This window comes from Sylvia atricapilla, chromosome 8 (genome assembly GCF_009819655.1).
Source record: "Sylvia atricapilla isolate bSylAtr1 chromosome 8, bSylAtr1.pri, whole genome shotgun sequence".
NCBI classification, from domain to species: domain Eukaryota; kingdom Metazoa; phylum Chordata; class Aves; order Passeriformes; family Sylviidae; genus Sylvia; species Sylvia atricapilla.
The window spans coordinates 5,662,180-5,681,553 of record NC_089147.1 but is presented as its reverse complement, the minus strand read 5'-3'; the positions used below and the strand labels follow the sequence as shown (position 1 = coordinate 5,681,553).

The following is a 19,374-nucleotide window of genomic DNA, read 5'->3' as shown; positions in this document are numbered from 1 at the left end:
CTTGAGAAGCATTATTTTTGTTGTTTATCAGCCATAATAAGCTGGAATTACCATCCCGGGGCAGGGCGTTTTGGGGAGGAGCTCGGATGTCTGTCGCGGCGCGGGGCGGTGGGTCGGGGCCGCCTTGCGAGAGCGCCGGAGGCTGCGGGCTGCGCAAGGACGGGCTCGGGGCTCGGCAGGGACCGGCCGGAGCAGGAGGGCAGCTCCTGCTGGTACCTTCACCCGCGGTACCGCGGGGAGCAGCCCCGCCCTGCCCGCACACGGAGCCCTCCGCTCCCGGGCCGCTCCCAGCGACCCCTTCCCGGTACCCCGGGGGTCTGCCCGGCCGCGCTGGACGCGGCCAGAAGTTTCCAGCCGGCGGCTCCTCGGCCGTCCCCCGCCCTCCTCCTCCTCCGCGTCCCGCCCCTCGGCCCTCCCCCGCCGCCGCCCCCCGCGCCGCCGTTTCCAGACAGTTCCAGCCCCGCGCCCCCGCCCCCGGCCCGCGGCGGATAAAGCGGCCGGCGCGGCCCCCCCGGCCCTGCCCCGCCATGAGCGCCGCCGCGCACAGCCCGCCGCCGCCGCAGATGGAGGGCAGCGCCGAGCCGCTGCCCCCCGGCTGGGAGATCAAGATCGACCCGCAGACCGGCTGGCCCTTCTTCGTGGATCACAACAGCCGCACCACGACCTGGAGCGACCCGCGGCTGCGGGCAGCGCCGCAGGTAGGGCGGGGGCCGGGCCCGGGGTCCCGGCGGGGCCGCGCTCCCCCCGCGCGTGGCGAGGCGGTGAGGGCAGGAGCTGCCTTTTGTCTCTGACGCACTGCAGTCCCTTTTTTGTGCGTTCAACCATTTGATACCTCGGCCCCGTAATGTTTATTTAAAGTTGGTTAAGTCCGCCCGGCCTGCCAGGGGAGAGGCGAACCTGATTTATATTTCAGCTGTGAAACTGCCCGAACGTCGGATGCCTTTAGAAAAGGAGAGATCCGGCTCGGACTCCGACTTCTATTTTTTTCTTTGCCCGTTTTCTTTTCCCCGGTCCCCAACTCTGCCGGCAGCTGCCGCTCCGGTTTTGTTCCGAGGCGCGCTCGGGGAAAAGCCGATCTCAGTCCAAATATGTCCATGGAAGGAGAGGCGCGGAGGGGACAGCGGCCGGGCTTCTGCCGGGGCGCCGAGGAATGGCCCTTTCGGGTCAGGAGCCCCGGCTTTTGGGGAACACAGCCCGTTCCTTGGGGGAACATAGCCCTCTGACCCAGCAGCGCGGCGGCTGTGGGCGGAAAGTGCTGGAAACTTGAGCCGAGTGGGATTTGCCTGGTGGGAAAAGCGATTCCCCGCGGTCTCGGCGCGCTGCTGTGCGCGGAGCATCGCTTAACCCCGGGCACGCCGGGCTGCCCGGCTCCCCGCAGCGGTCCCTCATGGCCGGGGGCTCGGGCAATGGGCTGCCCGCTGCCGAGGGGTCCCCTCCCGGCCAGAGGCTCGGGCACGTCCCGGGCACGGAGCTCCCGGCGCTGGACCGGAGCCCGGGGCCGGCGGCCGCCCGGGAGGGGCCGCGCCGGGGAGCGGCGGCTGCTGCGGGGCGGGGACGGGAGAACGGGGACAGCGGGGGACGGCGGGCTCGGGGCTCCGGGAGCCCGGGGGACGGCGGGCTCGGGGCTCCGGGAGCCCGGGGGACGGCGGGCTCGGGGCTCCGGGAGCCCGGGGGACAGCGGGGTCGGGGCTCCGGGAGCCCTGGGAACCGGGGGACGGCGGGGTCGGGGCTGCGGGTCCGCGAAGGAGCCGCTGGTTGCGGGATGCGGCTGCCCCGGATCTCTGTTGGAAGTTTTCCTCCCCTCGCCTTGAGTACAACGTGAAGAGAGAAGAGCGCTAAAGAAGTGTTAATTATTTTACGAACTTACCGTTTCTTAAAATAGTAATTGCCCGGTTTGCGAGCGCAGACCGTGACTGAAGGCTCGGTGTGAGAGCAGCTGGCGCTGGAAGGGAAGGGACGCACTTCTCTGTTACAAATTAACCCCCTTTGCAGCTCTTTAAGGGCTCATTCGTTTGATCTGTAAATAAATTCTAGTAATAATACACAGAGGTCTTAGAAAAACGTCATTTGATAATAAGAGTATTGAGATCAGCATAGGAAAAAGTGTTTTCTCTCCTTTTTGGAGGCACCTGCTAACACTGGCTGTTATGGTAGTAAAAAATAAAAACAGTGTGGTTTTCATAACCATAGAATGTACTTGAGAAGAAAAGTGTGCTGTTTACTTGAAGGTTTTTGTTCCAGGAATACCACTTGAGACTAACCCATTTAACAGAGCAGTCAGATTCAAGCTGCTTTCAATAATTGTGTGAAGAGAATTGGAAGCTGCCTGATGGATCAGCCCTCTGCTTGAGTGGGTGCCTGAAACAAAACAAATTTTCACCTCTATCTTGTGTGAAATCTGTGATGAGAAGTGCCTCTGTGCCTCTTCTGCCAACTGCAAGGGCTGTCACAGGTACAAAAAGCTGCATCTGCTTTTGAATAGCTTTTATGGGATACACTTCTTTCCCCGAACACTAAAATCTGTTACTCTTGGCTGTAAGCAGGAATGTGTACTTTGGATTTGTTCACTGGGAGACAGAGAAGTGCCTCTAGAGATGAACTGTTGATTTTTGGGAGTTCCTATCGGAAAAAGGTCCTCCAGTTTATGAAGTGGTGTGTAACTCCTCTCACACAGCCATTTATCAGAGCTTTGAGTTAAGTGTGTCTGCTGGAATTCGTGGACAGCTGCTGAAATCATCAGTTTGAGTACCTGTGTATTTCACAAGGACAGGCACTAGTTAGCAAAAGAATCTTAGAATCAGGCCCAAGGAAAATATGTCTTTTCCTCAATATTCTCTGAGCTAGGCAATGCCAAGGAAGGCAAATTACCCACTGACATTGAAATTCAAATCCAGCAAGGATTTTTGAAGATGCCAGACTTCTGTTAATCCCTAAACAGGCAGGAAGGACATAACCACAGATAAAAGCAAAAAAAAGAAAGATCCACTGAGGAGAGCTTTCTGATTTTCTTCATTCTCAGCCTGGCTCAAATGAGAACTTGGGGCTTTTAGAAGTGATCTGAGAATTACAAAAGCTGACTGCATATGTCAGACTTCATGCACCTTTTCAGGGATGATTATACAAAGATGAAACTTTGCTGACTCAATCACTGCATTACTTTCACTGAAATCTGACAGTGAAGTTAGCAATTTTTTTACCACCTCTGAGGTGATCTTGCACTGTATCCACCAATATCCTGTCTGTGAATGTTTGTTCAATGCTATGAGGTATTGCCCTGTCAGTGGACAATGGCTGGAGCACAGATCTAGGGCTAACTGAGATTTTCTAGCTAAGAGTATAGCTGAGGCAGTGTCATAACAAAATCCTGTTGTTCCCAAGTGCTTGATCTTGGTCTTCTCACTTACCCTGGGCTTAACATCAGTGCAGCCATGCTGACTGCAGTAATCTGTGCCAGATACATAATCAGGTAAAAGTTGAAGTGGCTCTTCTGAAATTTTAACCCGTGGCAAAGTCATTTTAAAGCAACAAAACCAGACCTTGATTTTGCACTTAACTCTGTGTTTTAGGTGCATTTGTGAATTGCGATGGCTCTCTTGTTATTTCCTCATTTAGTCTGGCCCTTTTTATTTTTACGCATATGAAAGATGAGTGTTCTTCTGCATGTTTGTTTCTCTTACATGTAAGAAATCACTGCAGCATAAGGATGGATTGGGGAGCCCTTCATGAGAAAGAGGAAAAAAAATCTCATGTTGTTTCAGTGAGAAATGAGGAATGACTTTGCAGATGACAGAAAAATATTTATTACTGAAGCTTCTTGGTAGACTAATGATTTTCTTTCAAGGATCTAATTAGTTAACAGTAAGACATTTAAGGAGTGGGGTGCAATCAATACTGTGAAGATCTATATACATCTAGTAAAAATGTGTTTACTAGCAGTGTCACTCTTCCTTTTTTTTTTTTTTTATTTTTTTAATAGAATTACTCATTTCCTATGCTTATTTGATGTAGTTATTTTCTGTGCTAACTTAGGGTATCACACCTCTGCATACTTCCTGCAGGATTGTCTTATGACATCAAAATTGTTAACTTGGTGTTCCCCAAAGTGTCTATAAAAGTAGATTGCATTTTAAGAACAAAACAAAAGAAGTTTTGTATAGGTATTTATCGATGCCCCTTCTATGTGTTTTTTCCACATGCAGTAACCCCCCTGGGAAATAACGCAGCTAAAAATAAACCGAAGGAATTGACTGTGCTGAGCTTCACTGGCGGATATTGAAGTGATCAATAGCTCACTGCTGCCTTGGGTTTGAGATAAAAGCTGCAGCAGCCAGGCACGAGTCAGGGAGCAGCCATAAAAGTGATCTATGCTAAGTGTTGGCTGCAGCAATGACTGCACAGGCCTAAACAAAGGAAGAAGAAGCCATCTCACCCCGCTGCTGATGCTTCATTGGGGAACAACTGACTACACCTAAGTTTCCATGCTCTCCCTTCATGGCTGTTGCATCTCTTTTCTGTCTGCTTCCCCAAATAAGTCTGAAGTCACTCAATTCGCATCTCGTTTAGCAGTGGGCTTATTTTTGAGCGCTGACTTCTCATGGTCAAGTTGACTGAAAAATCCTTGGTAGACCAAATTAGAAATTACATTGAGAGGTCAGAACAGCCTCTCTTGAAGCTCTTACCTCTGGCAGTGGTTCTCCTCAGGGGGAAGGGAATGTGAGGTCACCTTAGTAACAATTAAAGTCTCTTCCACCCGCAGTGTTTTTACATTCCTAATGCTGATGTGCATTCTGTCAGGCTAATAAGTTAGTTACTGGATTAAAAAATTACTGCACAGAAAAGGCTTAATAGGTAGCAGTAGTAAAATTATCAGTAGGGGATTTTTAGTAGTGGTAAAATTATCAGTAGGGGATTTTTTTGAAGGGATGTGTCCTGTCTGTGCCCAGATTCTCTGCAGCTGCTTGGTGTAGTTATTTAAAGTCCCCTCTGGCAGAACATGGTGAGCAGGGAGTTAACTTATGGACATATCAATTAACCTGAAAACAAGGGGTGAATCTAATCAGAAACAAGAGGCAGGAACAGGAAGAAATGATACTGGAGATAATGCAAGAGGAAAAGCAGAGAAGGTGTTGCAGGGTTCTGTGTAACTCCTGGCACCGTGTACTTCTTATCTAAGGGGCAAAGGAAGAAAACTTGTGCCAGGTGGCAGCATTCTTACCTGGGAACTGTATTTTTAACACTTGTATGCACAGGCAGAACTTTCTCATGACTACGTGGCAAAAGTAGAGTTGTTCCCATTTGAACCATGGTAAGGCAGGTTACAATCCAATATGCTTTGGGGTGTGCAGACAGTATCACTCTCTAGGTAAGCTGTGGCCTCTCTTCATGCCAAGGTAAAGCTAAATGTAAATTAGAAGAAGTGGCTTGTTCACACAGATCACATTACTTAATTACAGGCAAAAAGAAATGCCGTATCTTAAATATGTTGAAGAAGCTTATTTTGGTTTGGTTATTTTTATTTTTCCTTCTTGGTTTTACAGACAGGAAAATCAGGCGTGGGGTGGGTTGGAGACTTGTCTGACGTCACCCAGGTAGCACAAAAGTGTGTTTTTTATGGCTGATGGCAAAGCCTTATGATTAATAAATGGGATGCAATGTAGCAAGTGCTTTTATAGTGTTGGAAAATTGCTCTTTAAGGAAGTGAAGCCAGAAAACTGCTGTGTAGAAAATGAAATTTTAGATGAAATTGTTGAGCATGACTATGAACTGAAATTCACAGCCCACTCTTAATTATCTGCCTTGTTTTTTTTTTGGTTTTTTTTTTTTAATGAGGCATTTTTTTGCTAATTTTTGAGGCTTGTGCTTTCTGATGTGTTTCAGATTCCTGGCTCATAACTAATAGGAAAGCAACAGTTTGACCACCTGCTTCTTAGGTAATGAGGCAGTGAACAGAAATAACTGAATAAAGTGTCATCCTCCTCACTCTTGACAAGGATATTTCTGTTAGTTCTCTAAAGGGGCTTTTCTCTAACTCCATCCACTCGAGCTGCTCTCTAAGAGCTCTCTGCTCCTCGGAGCAGTCATTGTTTCTTTCTCAGACATGTTCAGTTTGGCCCGTGGGGTGCTTCCAGTGCCAACTTCCACTCATGGGCACACAGGGCAGGTGTTGTCATGTCTGTGCCAAGGCATTTCAGCTTCAGAAAGAATCCTCCTAGTGATTAAAAGAGGACAGGTTTTGTTGCTGGAACAAGATTGAGCTGTGAGATAGCCAACATATTTGCTCCAGTAAGCTCTCTGTTGTGAAAAGCTTAGGATTAGTTTTCTCCTTCAGTTTTTAATAGTGTTTATTTATTTCTAATGGCATCAGTTAGAGCGAATGTTAATGTAATACTTGTATAATACAAGTCGGTAATTACAAGAGAGAACAAAAGGCCTGTTTGCCTACACATGTGTATGTTGGGAAATAAAACTCGGCATTCAGCAAGTAGAACATCAAAAGCAGCTTGGCCTGTAATTGGGTTACATGATGCCACTGACACGAAGGTCTACTGAGACAGCTCATGCAACTAAGCTTATTCATGGTTTCCTTCAGTCATTAGCTAATGATATCTTGCTCAAATGCCTATGTGCTCAGTCTATATATTTAAGCACAAATTGTGAGTAAAAGGGTGAGAATGCAAATGTCTGCAGCAGCTGAGGCAGAGCTGTAAGAAGTTTGGAGTCAGCACTGAGAGTAAATCACTGGGTACCTTCCAGCTGGTGTAGGTCTCTGGGAAGTGCTGGTAAAACCCAGCTCATGCTGATGTTGTGCTATTAATATGTTCAAACACACAGCACCGCTGAGGAGCTTCTTAGAAATACTTGGGATATGTTGACTTCTCTTGGTAGCAAAGGTGGTGTAGTACTTTTGTAGTTTATACAACAGAGAAGGAAAGGAGGTCTGGCCAGAAGTAGAGTACAAGTGGATGTGGAATCTAATTCCAGTGGTTTATTTTTTGCCTTTCTATGACAAAACCAGTGTTTTCTTTAATAAATAGAAAAGTTACTTCATTCTTAATCTAAATACTGGGTACCACTGCCCTTTTTTTTTTTGGTTATTCATGGCAGTTTCTGATAAAATACAGGTTTGAGCAAGTGTGTGAACAAAACTTGGTTGTTATGTCCCTAATTTTGGTGATATTTCTGTATTTGATTGTGAAAGAACAGAATTATTCTATTCCCTTCTTAAATATATATCATTTGAGTTTGAAGTTGTGAAAGGTGTGTTCTAAAGTAAGATTTTGTCAGGTACTGGTGCTTTCTCAGTCATTTGAGCAACTAGAATAATTGTTTGTGTGGTACTCTATAGCAGCAGCTTAGAAGTTCAGAACCACACTGCAGTCAGTGGACCATCTGTTTGCAAACAGAAAAGTTGTTTAATCTCTTGGCTGTGTAAATTTTGTTTTCCCCTTGCTATATAATATTTACAAAGCAGGTACAATTTAAATACTTGCACTGCTGCTCTGCAAGAGCTACATGAGTGAATAACCTGCTTTAGAGACTGAATTGACTGTACTGCAAATAACATCAGTACAGTTTAAGAGAAATGCAAGAGTGTGATGGCAGCAAAGGAGGCTTTTAGACTTTATTCTGTAGACCATTTTAGTATTTGAGGAATGACAAATGTATTATGTAAGGAGTCTCAAAAGAGAGGTTCTGAATTTGCTACAACTATTCAAATAATTTAACATGAATACAGATATTTTGACAAATTTAATTTGAATGGTAGAGCTGTCTGGAAAACTCGAGTGGCAATTTCCCGGCATCAGCGCTGACTGAATTTGCAGCTTTCTGTGTTTGAGTCTGGAATACCATTTAAGCAGACTCAGGGCACACTTGGGGTTATTCATTATCCACTCCAGGTAATACAGCTGTGCTGGGAATCCTGGTGCAACGTTGTGCTTTTGCTCTCGCTTCTTGCTTTTGCTCTTCCAGTGTCGTGGCTTCAGAACTCACTTGAGATGGGAGCAAGTTGGAGGATTTTGGTGTCAATCCTGACAGTGCCCTTCCCACGGGAAGCCAGCAGTAGGATGGAGGGGTATGAAGTGTTTTTTCCAGTTGCACAACTCGTGCTGGCTGCACCTTTATTTATCCTGGTGATGGCCTCACAACAGAAACGCTCGTCCCCAGAGGTGCGAGTGCTGTCCCTGCTCCTGAGCAGATCTTCAGGCACAGCTCTGCTGTCCCTCCTGCAGCTGGGCCAAACCTTCCCTTGCCTGGATTGTGAGACTTACCTGAGCACCTCCTGAAGTGCTGCAGTGGGTTTGAGTTCCTGCTGGTATTTTAGGTTACCTGAAATGTCCACTGGAACTGTTGTGGAAATTTCTGAGTCGCTCAAGGCATTTGCATATTTGTGCTCCCCTCTTTTGAGAGATTCTGTCTCCTCAAGGTAAATGAAATGTGTGTGATCACAGCTGGGATTGCTGATAGTCAGTCCTGGTACTTGCTGAAAATTACTTGATACTCTGCTGCTTGTAGCTCCTCTCAATTTTAGAGAATTTCTTGTTTCCTTAGATGAGGGCAGGAGAAATTTGCTTCCATTTGTTTTAATGCAAAAACCTGAGTTGGATTCCTCTTTTTTATACTTAAACCAGGAAGGATGATGGACTAAGAAGTGTCATTCGGTTTTTTATCATTTCTCTTTGTGCAGATTGGAGCTGAATGTGGGGTGTGGGCTTTTTCCAGGTAGCAGGTTTGTTAATGTAACAAGTAGGAACTGTATGTGACAGAAGGCAAACCAAACCAAAAAATGGCTACTTTTTGTTGTGCTGGCTCTGCTGTGGAATTAAAGCATTAGGCAGGAATCTGTGATTTTTTTTAACATAGTGCTAAGATGAGAATTTCCCAGAGCTTGATTCCATTCCTCTCCATTGCCACAGTGTCCCCAGGCACATCTGAGTTTCTCCTGAAGTCTTCCAGAACCTGTTTGCCCAGGCTGGAAACACAGGCTCTCCTGCACAAAACAGAACTGCTTTGACCAGAAGTTTGGAGACAGGGACATTGGGATCTGCACGCACTTGGTGCTGTGTCAGAGTCTCACTAAATCCAGGCCTGAACCACTCTCCCTGAGCCCAGGGCCTCCTTAGTGGTGTCATTCCCTGGTGGTGGGAGCTTCAGGATACCTGCATTGTCCATGTTTGTAGGATGGTGGGAAGAAAAGAAACAGGGAAGAAAGGCTGTTGAAGATGTGGTGATATGAACTGGCTAATGTAGGCAACTGTTGGTAGAGTTAAGTTAATTAAGGGTTGAAGGGGACAGTGTAGATCAGGAAGTGCAGTTGTGATGACAGCACCTTTCCTAAACCTGATCTGTGCCTCGGAGCCACTGATGGTGGGAAAAACAAGGACGCTGCATTTGTTCTTTTACCAAGGGCTGCTCCAGTATGACTGCACAGTTGAGGCCTCTGTGGTTAGACCTGACTACAGAGGAAAAAAGCCTTCAACAAAGGACCGGTTTGAAATAGTAACTTTCCACAGGGGCAGCGTAGGTTGTCTGAAGCTGTAAGAATATGTGAGAAATCATGGGAGTATAGTCTATTAAAAAAATAGAAAAGAACAAAACAAACCCTCCCAAAAGTATTGACAGAAGCTTTACTTCATGTATAAACTGGATGCTTTGAAAAAGCAGTCCAACCTGATTTTTGCTTTGGGTTTGGGCTGCCTCTTTTGTATTTTGTAGCAGGGCTTAAGTTGCGGTGGCAAATTTCTCAGATTGCTAAGAAGGTTCAAAGCAAGGACAGCCTCACGGGTCTGAACATGAAGACAAGAGAGGGGAAGCCCATGGCTGGACTCTCTGAGAATTTCATGGATGGTGGGAGGAATGGGACGCTGTCCACGTTGAATGATTTATCAGTGTGGGTTTCTCCAGACAGCTGGAGGTCTTATCTCCGAATGGAGCCATCAAAGACAGTGCAGACCCCAAAACAGCCGTTCCCTGGGGGCAGTTGTGTACACCCAGGTGGAGCAGAGCAGCTTTGGCTGACAGCCTCCTCATGCCAGAGCCACCTGTAGGTGCTGCTGGCCCACCCAGCTCCTAAACCCTTCTTCCCGCAGAAGCGCTGGAAGTGAGGGCATCTCCTTTTTATAGCGGCGGGAGCCGTGGCCGGAGGTGGGGCGGCTGCTCGGGTTACCGCGGTGGGGCCGGTCCGAGCAGCTGGCGCAGAATGCCGGAGTCAGCGCAGCGCCAAGGTGCTGCTTCCCGCGGGGACCCGCCGCCTCGGCTCCGGACACGGCTCCCTCACGCCTGGCCCCGCACGGCCTCGCCTCGCTGTCAGCTGAGCGCACCTCGGGGTTATTTTCCTGCGCACGCGGTTTGCTGACATAAAGGCGAGTCCCTCCTCGTCCCGACAGGGCTGTGCTGGTGGAAGGTGAAGGAGCTGGTGGGTGTGTGGGGTTCTGAAAGCCCCCGGCCGGTCCGTGTGGAGCAGAGCAGCGTGGTTTCCTGCTGGGGTGAGTTTGAAATGACTCATCCGTGGATCCCGGTGCAGGCGTTGGCATGAGATCATCCTTGTTGTGCGGCTGGGAAAGCCAGCTTCAGATCGCTTCCCTCTGCGAACTTTCTAGGCCTGGCTCTCCTCTGTGCCTCTTCTAGAATTCTTCCCTTGTGGAGGATATCTTTTTTTTTTTTTTTTTTTTTTTTTTTTTTTTAGTGAGTGAAAGGAAATAGAACAGTGGAGCTCAGACTTTGAACTTGTTCCTTTCTGTGTTTTTTTTTGTCCTCATTAGTTTACATAGATAACAGCCTCTGTTCTCTGCAGCTTTATCGCTCAGAGGAATTCTCAGAATTCACTTTTTCAGGTGATGTTGTTGTATAGGAAGAACACTGATAACCTGGTTGGTAAAAAAGTGAATTCCTGATGAATTAATGACTATGTTAATGTGTACAGGAGCAACATGAAATATTTTTGCAGCTTAAACACCTCTTTAAAAATAGGGTTTCCAACACTTGCACCATATGTCCCCTTATTAAATTCTCCTCTTACTGAATAATGACATTACCCTCTGAATGACAGAGGTGCTTGTTACATGATCTGACTTAGAGATACATCTGGAACTTGGCCCTCATAGGGGCTCAAAATAGAACGACCGATGCAGGAAGAACTTACTAGAGGACTTGTGAGGGCTCCTAGTACATACCACTTCCACCCTTTCCAGAGCTTTGACATTGGCCAGTGAGTGTACTCAGACAGCACAGGGATTTTTAAATCTTGCTTTTCAGTGTTTTCCTCTTTGTTAAGCTATCCTGTCTTCCCCTTCCCTCTCCTGTGGGTTTAACCCACACTCTGAGGGTCCAGCCTGGCAGACCGTGGCTGTAATAATGAGAGATGGCTGATCGCAGGTGCCTTGAAAAATCAAAAGGGTTTAATAGAGATGGAAAATAGTACAAAATGCAAAACAACAAAGCTGAGCAGAGCGCAGAGACAAACTCCTTGCTTGCTACAGCACCTCAAAAAGCAAGAAGCATGGAATTCCTTTGTTCTCTCTAGTACCTAATTGCTTATGTGGGCTTTTGGCTCTTGGCCCAAGGAGTGTACCAACAGTCTTTGAGTAACATTTCCAGGGTCCAGTCCACAGCTCCTAGCCAATTGCAAAGAGAAATCCAGGGAACTTTCCAGCTAATTTCTTAACATGTCAAAAGGTAAAGTGAAACTCTTTCCCTATTTAGAAGCACCTGCTAGAGGTGTAGGGATTGCATTACCACACTCTCCCCCAATAGTTACTGAACCAGATCCTCCTTAGCTGGAATTGAGTACATTTTCAGTGTGCAGTGTCAGTATCTCTTCAAATAGTCAATGGGAAGAAGGATACCAGAAGAAATTTTTGCTTCTGTTTGGATTAGTCTTGTTTGCAAGTGCCTTTTCAGATGTAGCACAGATGTGTTCTGAGGTGCTGAGGAAATGCCTTTGGCCCCATTGGTACTTGTTTGAATTGGGTGAGCTCCCTCTGAAGGGGATGGGCTGATGATGAGTGATAAATAATTCCAGGTGGAATTGGGCAGGTGTTTCAAAGCACAGGTGAATGCTTAGGAGAAGTGAGGGTGAAAGGCTCACACATAAGCAGGTTGGTGACTTCCTCCCCTTGCCTGCGCTGTTGGCACCTGCTGCTGGCTGCCCTGCACAGGCCTGAGAGGCTCTGAGCTCCTCATTACACAGCTGGCACAGCTTCTGGGACGGACCTTTAGGGCAGCTTTCTCTCACCGTGTTTACCGACCCAACAAACGCTCTGTGCTGTTTTTCCCTTGCAGGAAGGCCCGTCCTCAGCAAATGGCCCCTCTCGAGACAGCCCCAAGCCGCCGGCGGCCCGAGAAGGGCACGTGGGCTACCCCAAGCTCCGCGCGGGCTACATCCCCATCCCCGTCATCCACGAGGGCATCGACAGCCGGCAGCAGCACCCCTGCTTCTCCTCCCCGCAGCCCGGCCCGCAGAGGTACAAGGCAGAGGCCGTGCCCGGCCCGGGGCAGGCCCAGCCTCCCCTCCGGGGGGCCTCTGGTGGCCCCGAGTCGCCGGCCAGGGGCCCGGCCGAGGCCGCGGCGGCCGATAAACAATGCGGACAGACACCGGCAGCTGCGGCGGCCACGCACGGACCCGAGGTGAGCGTCGGCAGGGCTCTGCCTGCAGTGGGCTCTGCAGCGTTTATGGCCTCGGTGTCACACGGGGAGCTCAGCCCTCCGAAAGAGCGGCTCGCCACAGGGATTGTGTTTTCTCAGTACTTGCAGGCTGCTGGAAGTGCTCAGTCATGGCAGCATAAATATGTATGGGGTTTTTTTCCCTAGCGTCACCCACTCCTGTTCTGGAATGGTTCTGCAGGGATGAATGCAGAGCTGAGCAGGCCCTGTGGCAGGGGAGGGTTGTTTTAGGGTTTGTACAAGTTCCTCCACAAGTGGAAGATATAGCCAAGTCTCCTGTGTTCTCCACCATGAGTCAAACTGGGAGAGACAAGTGTCCAGTCAGCTAACGACCCAGTCCACTTCAGAAGATCTTTGCTTCCTAATTGCAGATTTCACTTGTATGACATGAATTTACATATATACAGATTTACAAGTGAACTGTAAAGTATTTTTGTCCTTCAGTGGTATGTGAAAATACTTTCAGACTATGAACTTCTTTGGAAAAAAGTCACCCTGCTTGTTTTGTGTTTCAGAAGGTGTGATTTTTGGCCTGCTCTCTGTAGAGAATTAGCAAATTGGTATTCTTGTAATATATGGAAATATAAGCCTCATTTTTATTCAAAGTAGAGATGAGCAGGAAATTCAGCCTTCACCAAGCTGAAAACATATCAGGTCTGTAATTCAATGGTGTAATTCAACATCTTCTCTGAGACCCATTTGGAGTTTGAAGAATGTAATTAAAATCCTGTGGGCAGGTTTCTCAGCTGTCTTGACTAACCATGCCTGTCCATGGACAAGAAGCTCAGCTTTTCGTTCTCCCAACTCTGTACAGCTTTGCCTTGTCTGCAGAGTGGCTTTAGGAATGTGTCTTCTGTGCCACTTGCTTGGAGATCACCAGGGAGGACCTCAGCACTTACTGTTCCACACTCAGGCAGTGCAGTGTGGATGCCAAGTGACCAGTGCCTGTGTTGGGGACCCTACACTGCACATCAGCAGTGCCACTGATGGGTGCTGTTATGCAAACCATCATTTATTTATTTTATTCATGGTTCCTGCTGTTCCATGGGCAGCTGAGCAGTTAATCAGCACCAAAAGAGGGGTCTTGTTCCCCTTCTCTCCTGCCTTGCCTGCTCTCTGCTCTTGCAGCTCCAGTCTGGCCTTTCACAGGAGAGGGGGCAAAGGGAAAATAGCCATATCTGCATTACCAAAATAATGACACGCTCTAAAAAAGCCCAACAAAACCTAAAAAATCTGTTTGTGTGGCCACGATCAGAAGTCAGTGTTGTGTGCTCTTAGGGGTTTGGGTTTGTCTCCAGCACGTAACTTGTTCACTTAGCTTTGATTTGCCTCAAATTTAACAGGTTTAGACAGGAACAGCCATGCAAAAGCAGCAAACATTCTGACTGAGCATCCACTCCCTGCTCATTTCAGGGCTGGGAATGCTGTAGCTCAGGTTCTTGCTTGTTAAAATGATGCTCTCAAAACTTGTGGTTTGTCTAGTGAGGCTCTTGGCCAAAAAAACCAGGGAAATGGAGTCCTTGCGTGCCGGAAACACGAGTTCAGTTTCTATGATGACTGCCCCCTTTTCTCTTTGGAAATGAAAAGTATTGTGAGCGCACAATGGTTAACATTTAATAATGGATTTTTGTTTTCATGGCAGCCTCAACCTCCTGGAGCATCTGACCCTCCAACAGTTTCCCCTCAGACCTCTGGCAGACCCAACGCAGGGAGCCATGCGCTTCCTCGCGGTTATATCCCAATCCCCGTGATCCATGAAAATATGCCACGTCAGCCAGCGCAAGCCTACCACCAGGCACAGAAGACCCACTACCCTGCCCAGCAGAGCGAGTTCCAAGCCCACCAACCGGTGTTCCACAAAATCCAGCCGGAGGAGAGGGAGCCCAAGGCGGCGCGGGCGCAGTCTCCGTTCAGGGTGGCTCAGAGAGGCTCCTCCAGTCGGGAGAGCTCCCCGGCCAGGGTGGGCCCCCAGATGCAGCCCCCAGCTCCCATCCGAGTGCAGACAGTAGTAGACAGACCCCAGGTATGTAGAATGGGGAAGTGATTCACCTGCCAGGGGCCTGAGCGTGGCTGGAGCTGAAAAATGAGCTTGTACTAACACATACATGAAAGCACATAAAGCAGTCTCCACTGCTAGGTTTAAACAGACTGGGAGATCCTGAGATAAGCAGCAAGTTGCCTTTCCACCTGTCAGGACTGTGGTGGATCACTGAAATATGATTTAACACATGATTTAATCTTCTCTTGTCAGAGTATAATTTGGTGTAATTATGCTGAGGTCACTGATGTTGCATTATGTTTATGAGAAGAAAACCAGGTCTGTGAGATTTGGGACATCTATGTAAATATACTTCACTGATGTCTCAGAACCATTTAGGGGATAGCATCAGATGCACAAAGTAATTTTTGCTATGAAGAAAGAGGATAAGCAAAATCCAGAGCTTTTTATTCTTCTGACTTGAAGCATGTTCTTGGTCATAGAACCTGCTGCTTACTGAACATTTTTTCCGTGTTAGAATACTTACTAAAACTGCAATTAAAAGGCTATTGGGAATTAGACAACTGTGAGTGTATGGAAGGGGGCATGTACAGAAAAAAGCCTTGACTTCCTCTCTGGAGATTTTTCACATGAAAAATGACAGGAGCAGAATTAGGTTTATAGTTTTGAAAACCCAGGCTACGACAAAAACAAGGAAGACTCAAGATTTAATGGCATAGTCTAGGTCAGTCCTAATTTATTTTTGTGGGTGAGAGTTTGCACTCCCTAATCAAATTATATGTTTAACAGGTAAAGCAGTAACAAATTTTCAGTGCAGGCTGTTCATGTACTTGTTTTAAATGAAATACAGATGTTTTACTTCAGCCATTTAAATCTGTGAGAGCTGGATTTAGTATCTTTCAAAATCACTGTTTATGTGCCCAAGTAAGTTAAGGGAGTGTCAGGGGGAGGAAAATGCAGTTTTCATAAGTTTCAGTTTTCTGCTAAAATTTCGAAACTAATCTCAATTTCAAGAGATTTGATTTGATGATTTAAAACTGGAGTAATCCCAAGGATAGTCTCTAATTGCTACAGTGTAATGAGATTGACACAGTAACCTCTGCATGTAAATAGGTTAAAGATTAAAAATAAGCACTAAAAAAAAAAGAATGTCCTGAAAACAGGAATAGGATGAGAATAGCCCAAAATGTGATTAAAACTCAGCAAAGTAGTTGGCTTTTCAAGAAGGATGAGAGCCCTTAATTACTGAAACAGGGGATGAAATCCTGACTATGTTACAGTCACCTGCAAGAAATCTCATGCTTAAAGTTAGTTGAGGGCTTTGCTCAAAGGTCCTGTCATTTTTAAACCTGCTTATGGGGCTGATTTTATTGAGCATGGGCAGGATTTGGTGGGTTGAAATTTGATGTTTGAGAGAGTTGATTGGTGACAATAATAGCTGTTCAGCACAGTGCTAATTTTCAGTTTAAAACAGTAAAATTCAGCGATGCTCAGGGAAGATAAATCATCTTGTGTGTGTGAATTTCCCTGCTAGGAGTACAGAAAATTAGATGTTAGTTTACTTGTTCTTTAGAGGGAAATAAGGAGCCTTTTGTGTCTCAACACAAAACTTGCCTTGCTCACCAGGTTTCTCAGCAACAAGTCCCAGCTCAGGAGCCACCAAGACCAGCCCCTCCTCCTGAAATCAAGCCTGACAACAAGGCAGCCCCACCACCCGAAACAGAGGCACCTTCCACATATATCCCAATTCAGGTCACCCACCAAGAACCAGACCCTAAAGTACCAGCCCAGAAGCCTCCAGCCATGGCAGAGAAAGCTGATAAAAAGGCTCCTTCCCCAGCTAAGGCTGCTCCCCCCCAGGAACAGCCTCCTTCCGAAGAAGCTGCGCCGCCGAAGACAGCGGAAATGGGAGAATCTCAAAAGCATCCTGGTGTTTTGAAAGTGGAAGCAATTCTGGAGAAAGTACAAATGCTTGAGCAGGCAGTCAACTCCTTTGAAGGCAAGAAAACTGACAAAAAGTACTTGATGATAGAAGAGTATTTGACCAAAGAGTTGCTAGCCCTAGACTCAGTGGACCCTGAGGGTCGTGCGGATGTGCGCCAGGCCAGGAGAGATGGTGTAAGGAAGGTCCAGACCATTTTGGAAAAACTTGAACAGAAAGCAGAAGATGTCCCAGAACCTGTTCAAGTTGATGGACTTCAGCCAAATTTGCCAGAGCCTAAGCCACCACAGGAAATCATGGAGACTGAACCTGTGGTAGTCAAGAGCAAGGCAGATACCAGTAATAAAAATGCTAAAGAGGAAACCAAAACGGAAGGACATCAGCCTGAAACTAAGGAAGAAGTGTTTACCAATCTCGCCACCACGACAAACACATCCAGTAACCCAACTGAACCGTAGCCACGTGCTGAAATTAAAACCTCTCAGACTTTGACTTAAAGTGTGTTTAAGTGAATTTTAAGTTGCATGCATTTCCGGAGCTCTTTTCAACTGGTTTTAATCAACATAGCAGCTTGGGACACAGTAAACACTTCATAGGGAAAGGAGGGAGCTAGAAAGAAAGTGATGATGCATTTATCCTTTATTCTTACACTATGTAAAAGACAAGTTTCAAAAATAAACCCTGTACATTAATTGCTTTTAGATCAGCTGAATGGAAAAGAAAAATGACTTCAGGGTTAATACTGATGCGTGTTGTTTAAGGTGTATTCTTTTGCAGGTGATTTTTGTAAAATCAGTGGCCTGCATTGTCAGAATACCAGTCCTCCTACAAGTATAGCCACTCTTAACAGTAATGTTTTTACTTTTAATGTTCACAGTTGGGCACTTTAAGAAATGATGGCTAGAAAGTGTGTAAGAAGCTGTAGGGATATTTATATGTGTGCAGGCCTTCAATGCTATATTTTAAGAGGGAAATAAAATAATATGGAAGCCTAATTTAGTCTTGTCATTTTATAAGCTGAACTGTAAAGGCAGTAATTGGTTTTAAATACACTCTTACACAGAGGTTTGCTAGTGCAGTGTTATAGTTGAAGTCTGACAGCTGTTTTCTCATCAAGGCCAAAACATGCCTTTCTCTGTTCATGTCCTCCCTTCTGATGCTGTTGCTGTGTCACATCTGTAGATTGAGAAAGGAATTTGGCTGAGCATTTCTGCTCCCTCACTCTGGAAGTCACCATTTAACAGAAATGTTATAACATTGAGATCTGTGGTTGTCTTACAGAAATTTCCAGATCTGAACTTCTTCTGCAAAGTCATTATTCTTTTATTAACAATTATGGAATTTTGTATGCAGAAGTATCCTTTTTTGTATTTAAAATACATTCTGTATTCATAGAGTCAGTAGGATTCCTCTCACTTTGTGAACAGTTTTAAGCAATGTTTTTTTGGAAGAGATTGGCAATTTGCACTTAAGCAAGAGAGATAAACCATTTTTCAGCTACATCCACAAGAAATGAAAGCAGCAGAATCAATGCAGGGTAGGAAGGGGTACTAACTAAAATCCAGAAGTTGCACTTGACTTATTAATTTTACAAATGCTATTTTCTTCTACCTGATAGCATGTTTGCAGCATAGAACCCCAAATTTGTGAATACCAAAAGAGATCTGCTCAAGGCAATTGATCACTTATTGAACTACAGTTAAAATCACAAGAGTGGATTTGAAATAAGGTTTATAAACCCATCTGAAAATCTCTTCTTTGTAAGAGGCGGGTTGAGAGTGGACATTGAGAACTCTTTATTTAAAAGTAACAATGTAGCATGTGAATGACACTGCACTATGTGTAGCATTTGGGCTGTGAACTGTATGCTTGGTTATAGGTAGAAGGTTGATGCTTCTTTTAGTTTCATTTTCCTAGTCACCAGCACCCTGTGAGAATACACAATGTCGTGTAACCTTTTGGCTGCTCCAGCTTTGGGGCAGCATTTGAGGCATTCTAGAAGAAGAGGTGTGAAAGTTTAGCTGCCTGCATAATTCCTGCATGAACTCACTTCAGTGGCACATTGCTCATGCAGGGTTACATTTCAGCTGAGGGCACATAGCTGACATCATGTAACAAAAATACTTAAATTGAGGAAAATCAGCTGTGGATTTTTAGAGCTCTTTAAGCGAAATCTCAGGGAGGTGTAAGGGCCCTATCTCATAATGGTTTCTCTAAGCAGACCACTAAAATAATCCAAATCAAAACCACCTCATTGACTGAGGTGGCACAGTAGAAATTAGGATTATAGTCTTTAAAATGTAGTAGTTACAGGAAGTTAAAACATGTGCTAGGTTTCTATGCATGTCATCTGCTGCTAATGGAGCCTGATTCATGTTACAGTATTCAGTGCTGGTCAAAGTAGGTGAAGTCAAATTCAATTACAGCTGATGGGGTTCTTTTAAGAAGCAAAGCTGGAGGTAGAGCTGCCAAGTGCTGCTTTAGAAGTTGATTCTTAAAAGTCGGTGCTACTACTGCAGAATTAGGTACAACTCACAGCAAAGTGAGGTTTCATGGTGTGGCCTAATAAGGGAAAGTGCATTTGGCTGCCCTGGAGCTGCCTAGCTGGAGACTGGTGCTCTGAGTCATAGTCTCTCTTTGTTTCCTCTGTTGCTCAAGACTAAACTGCGCCCAGTCCAGTTTATATGTCTTGACACATCAGCATAGCTACAAATCCTGCATGTGGGCTGGGAAGAGGGAGTGGCCAAGGAGGAAGCAGCTGAAGATTCCCACC

General features: G+C 46.3%; 1 protein-coding gene across 1 annotated transcript; it reads left to right on the top strand.

The window, feature by feature from the left end:
* Window positions 1-466: 466 nt before the first annotated feature.
* BAG3 (BAG cochaperone 3) lies at window positions 467-17,596 on the top strand. Its single transcript, XM_066323479.1, has 4 exons — window positions 467-698; window positions 12,280-12,624; window positions 14,303-14,683; window positions 16,286-17,596. The coding sequence occupies exons 1-4, from the start codon at window positions 528-530 to the stop codon at window positions 17,057-17,059; spliced, it is 1,671 nt and encodes a 556-aa protein (XP_066179576.1). The 5' UTR covers window positions 467-527; the 3' UTR covers window positions 17,060-17,596.
* The last annotated feature ends 1,778 nt before the right edge of the window (window positions 17,597-19,374 follow it).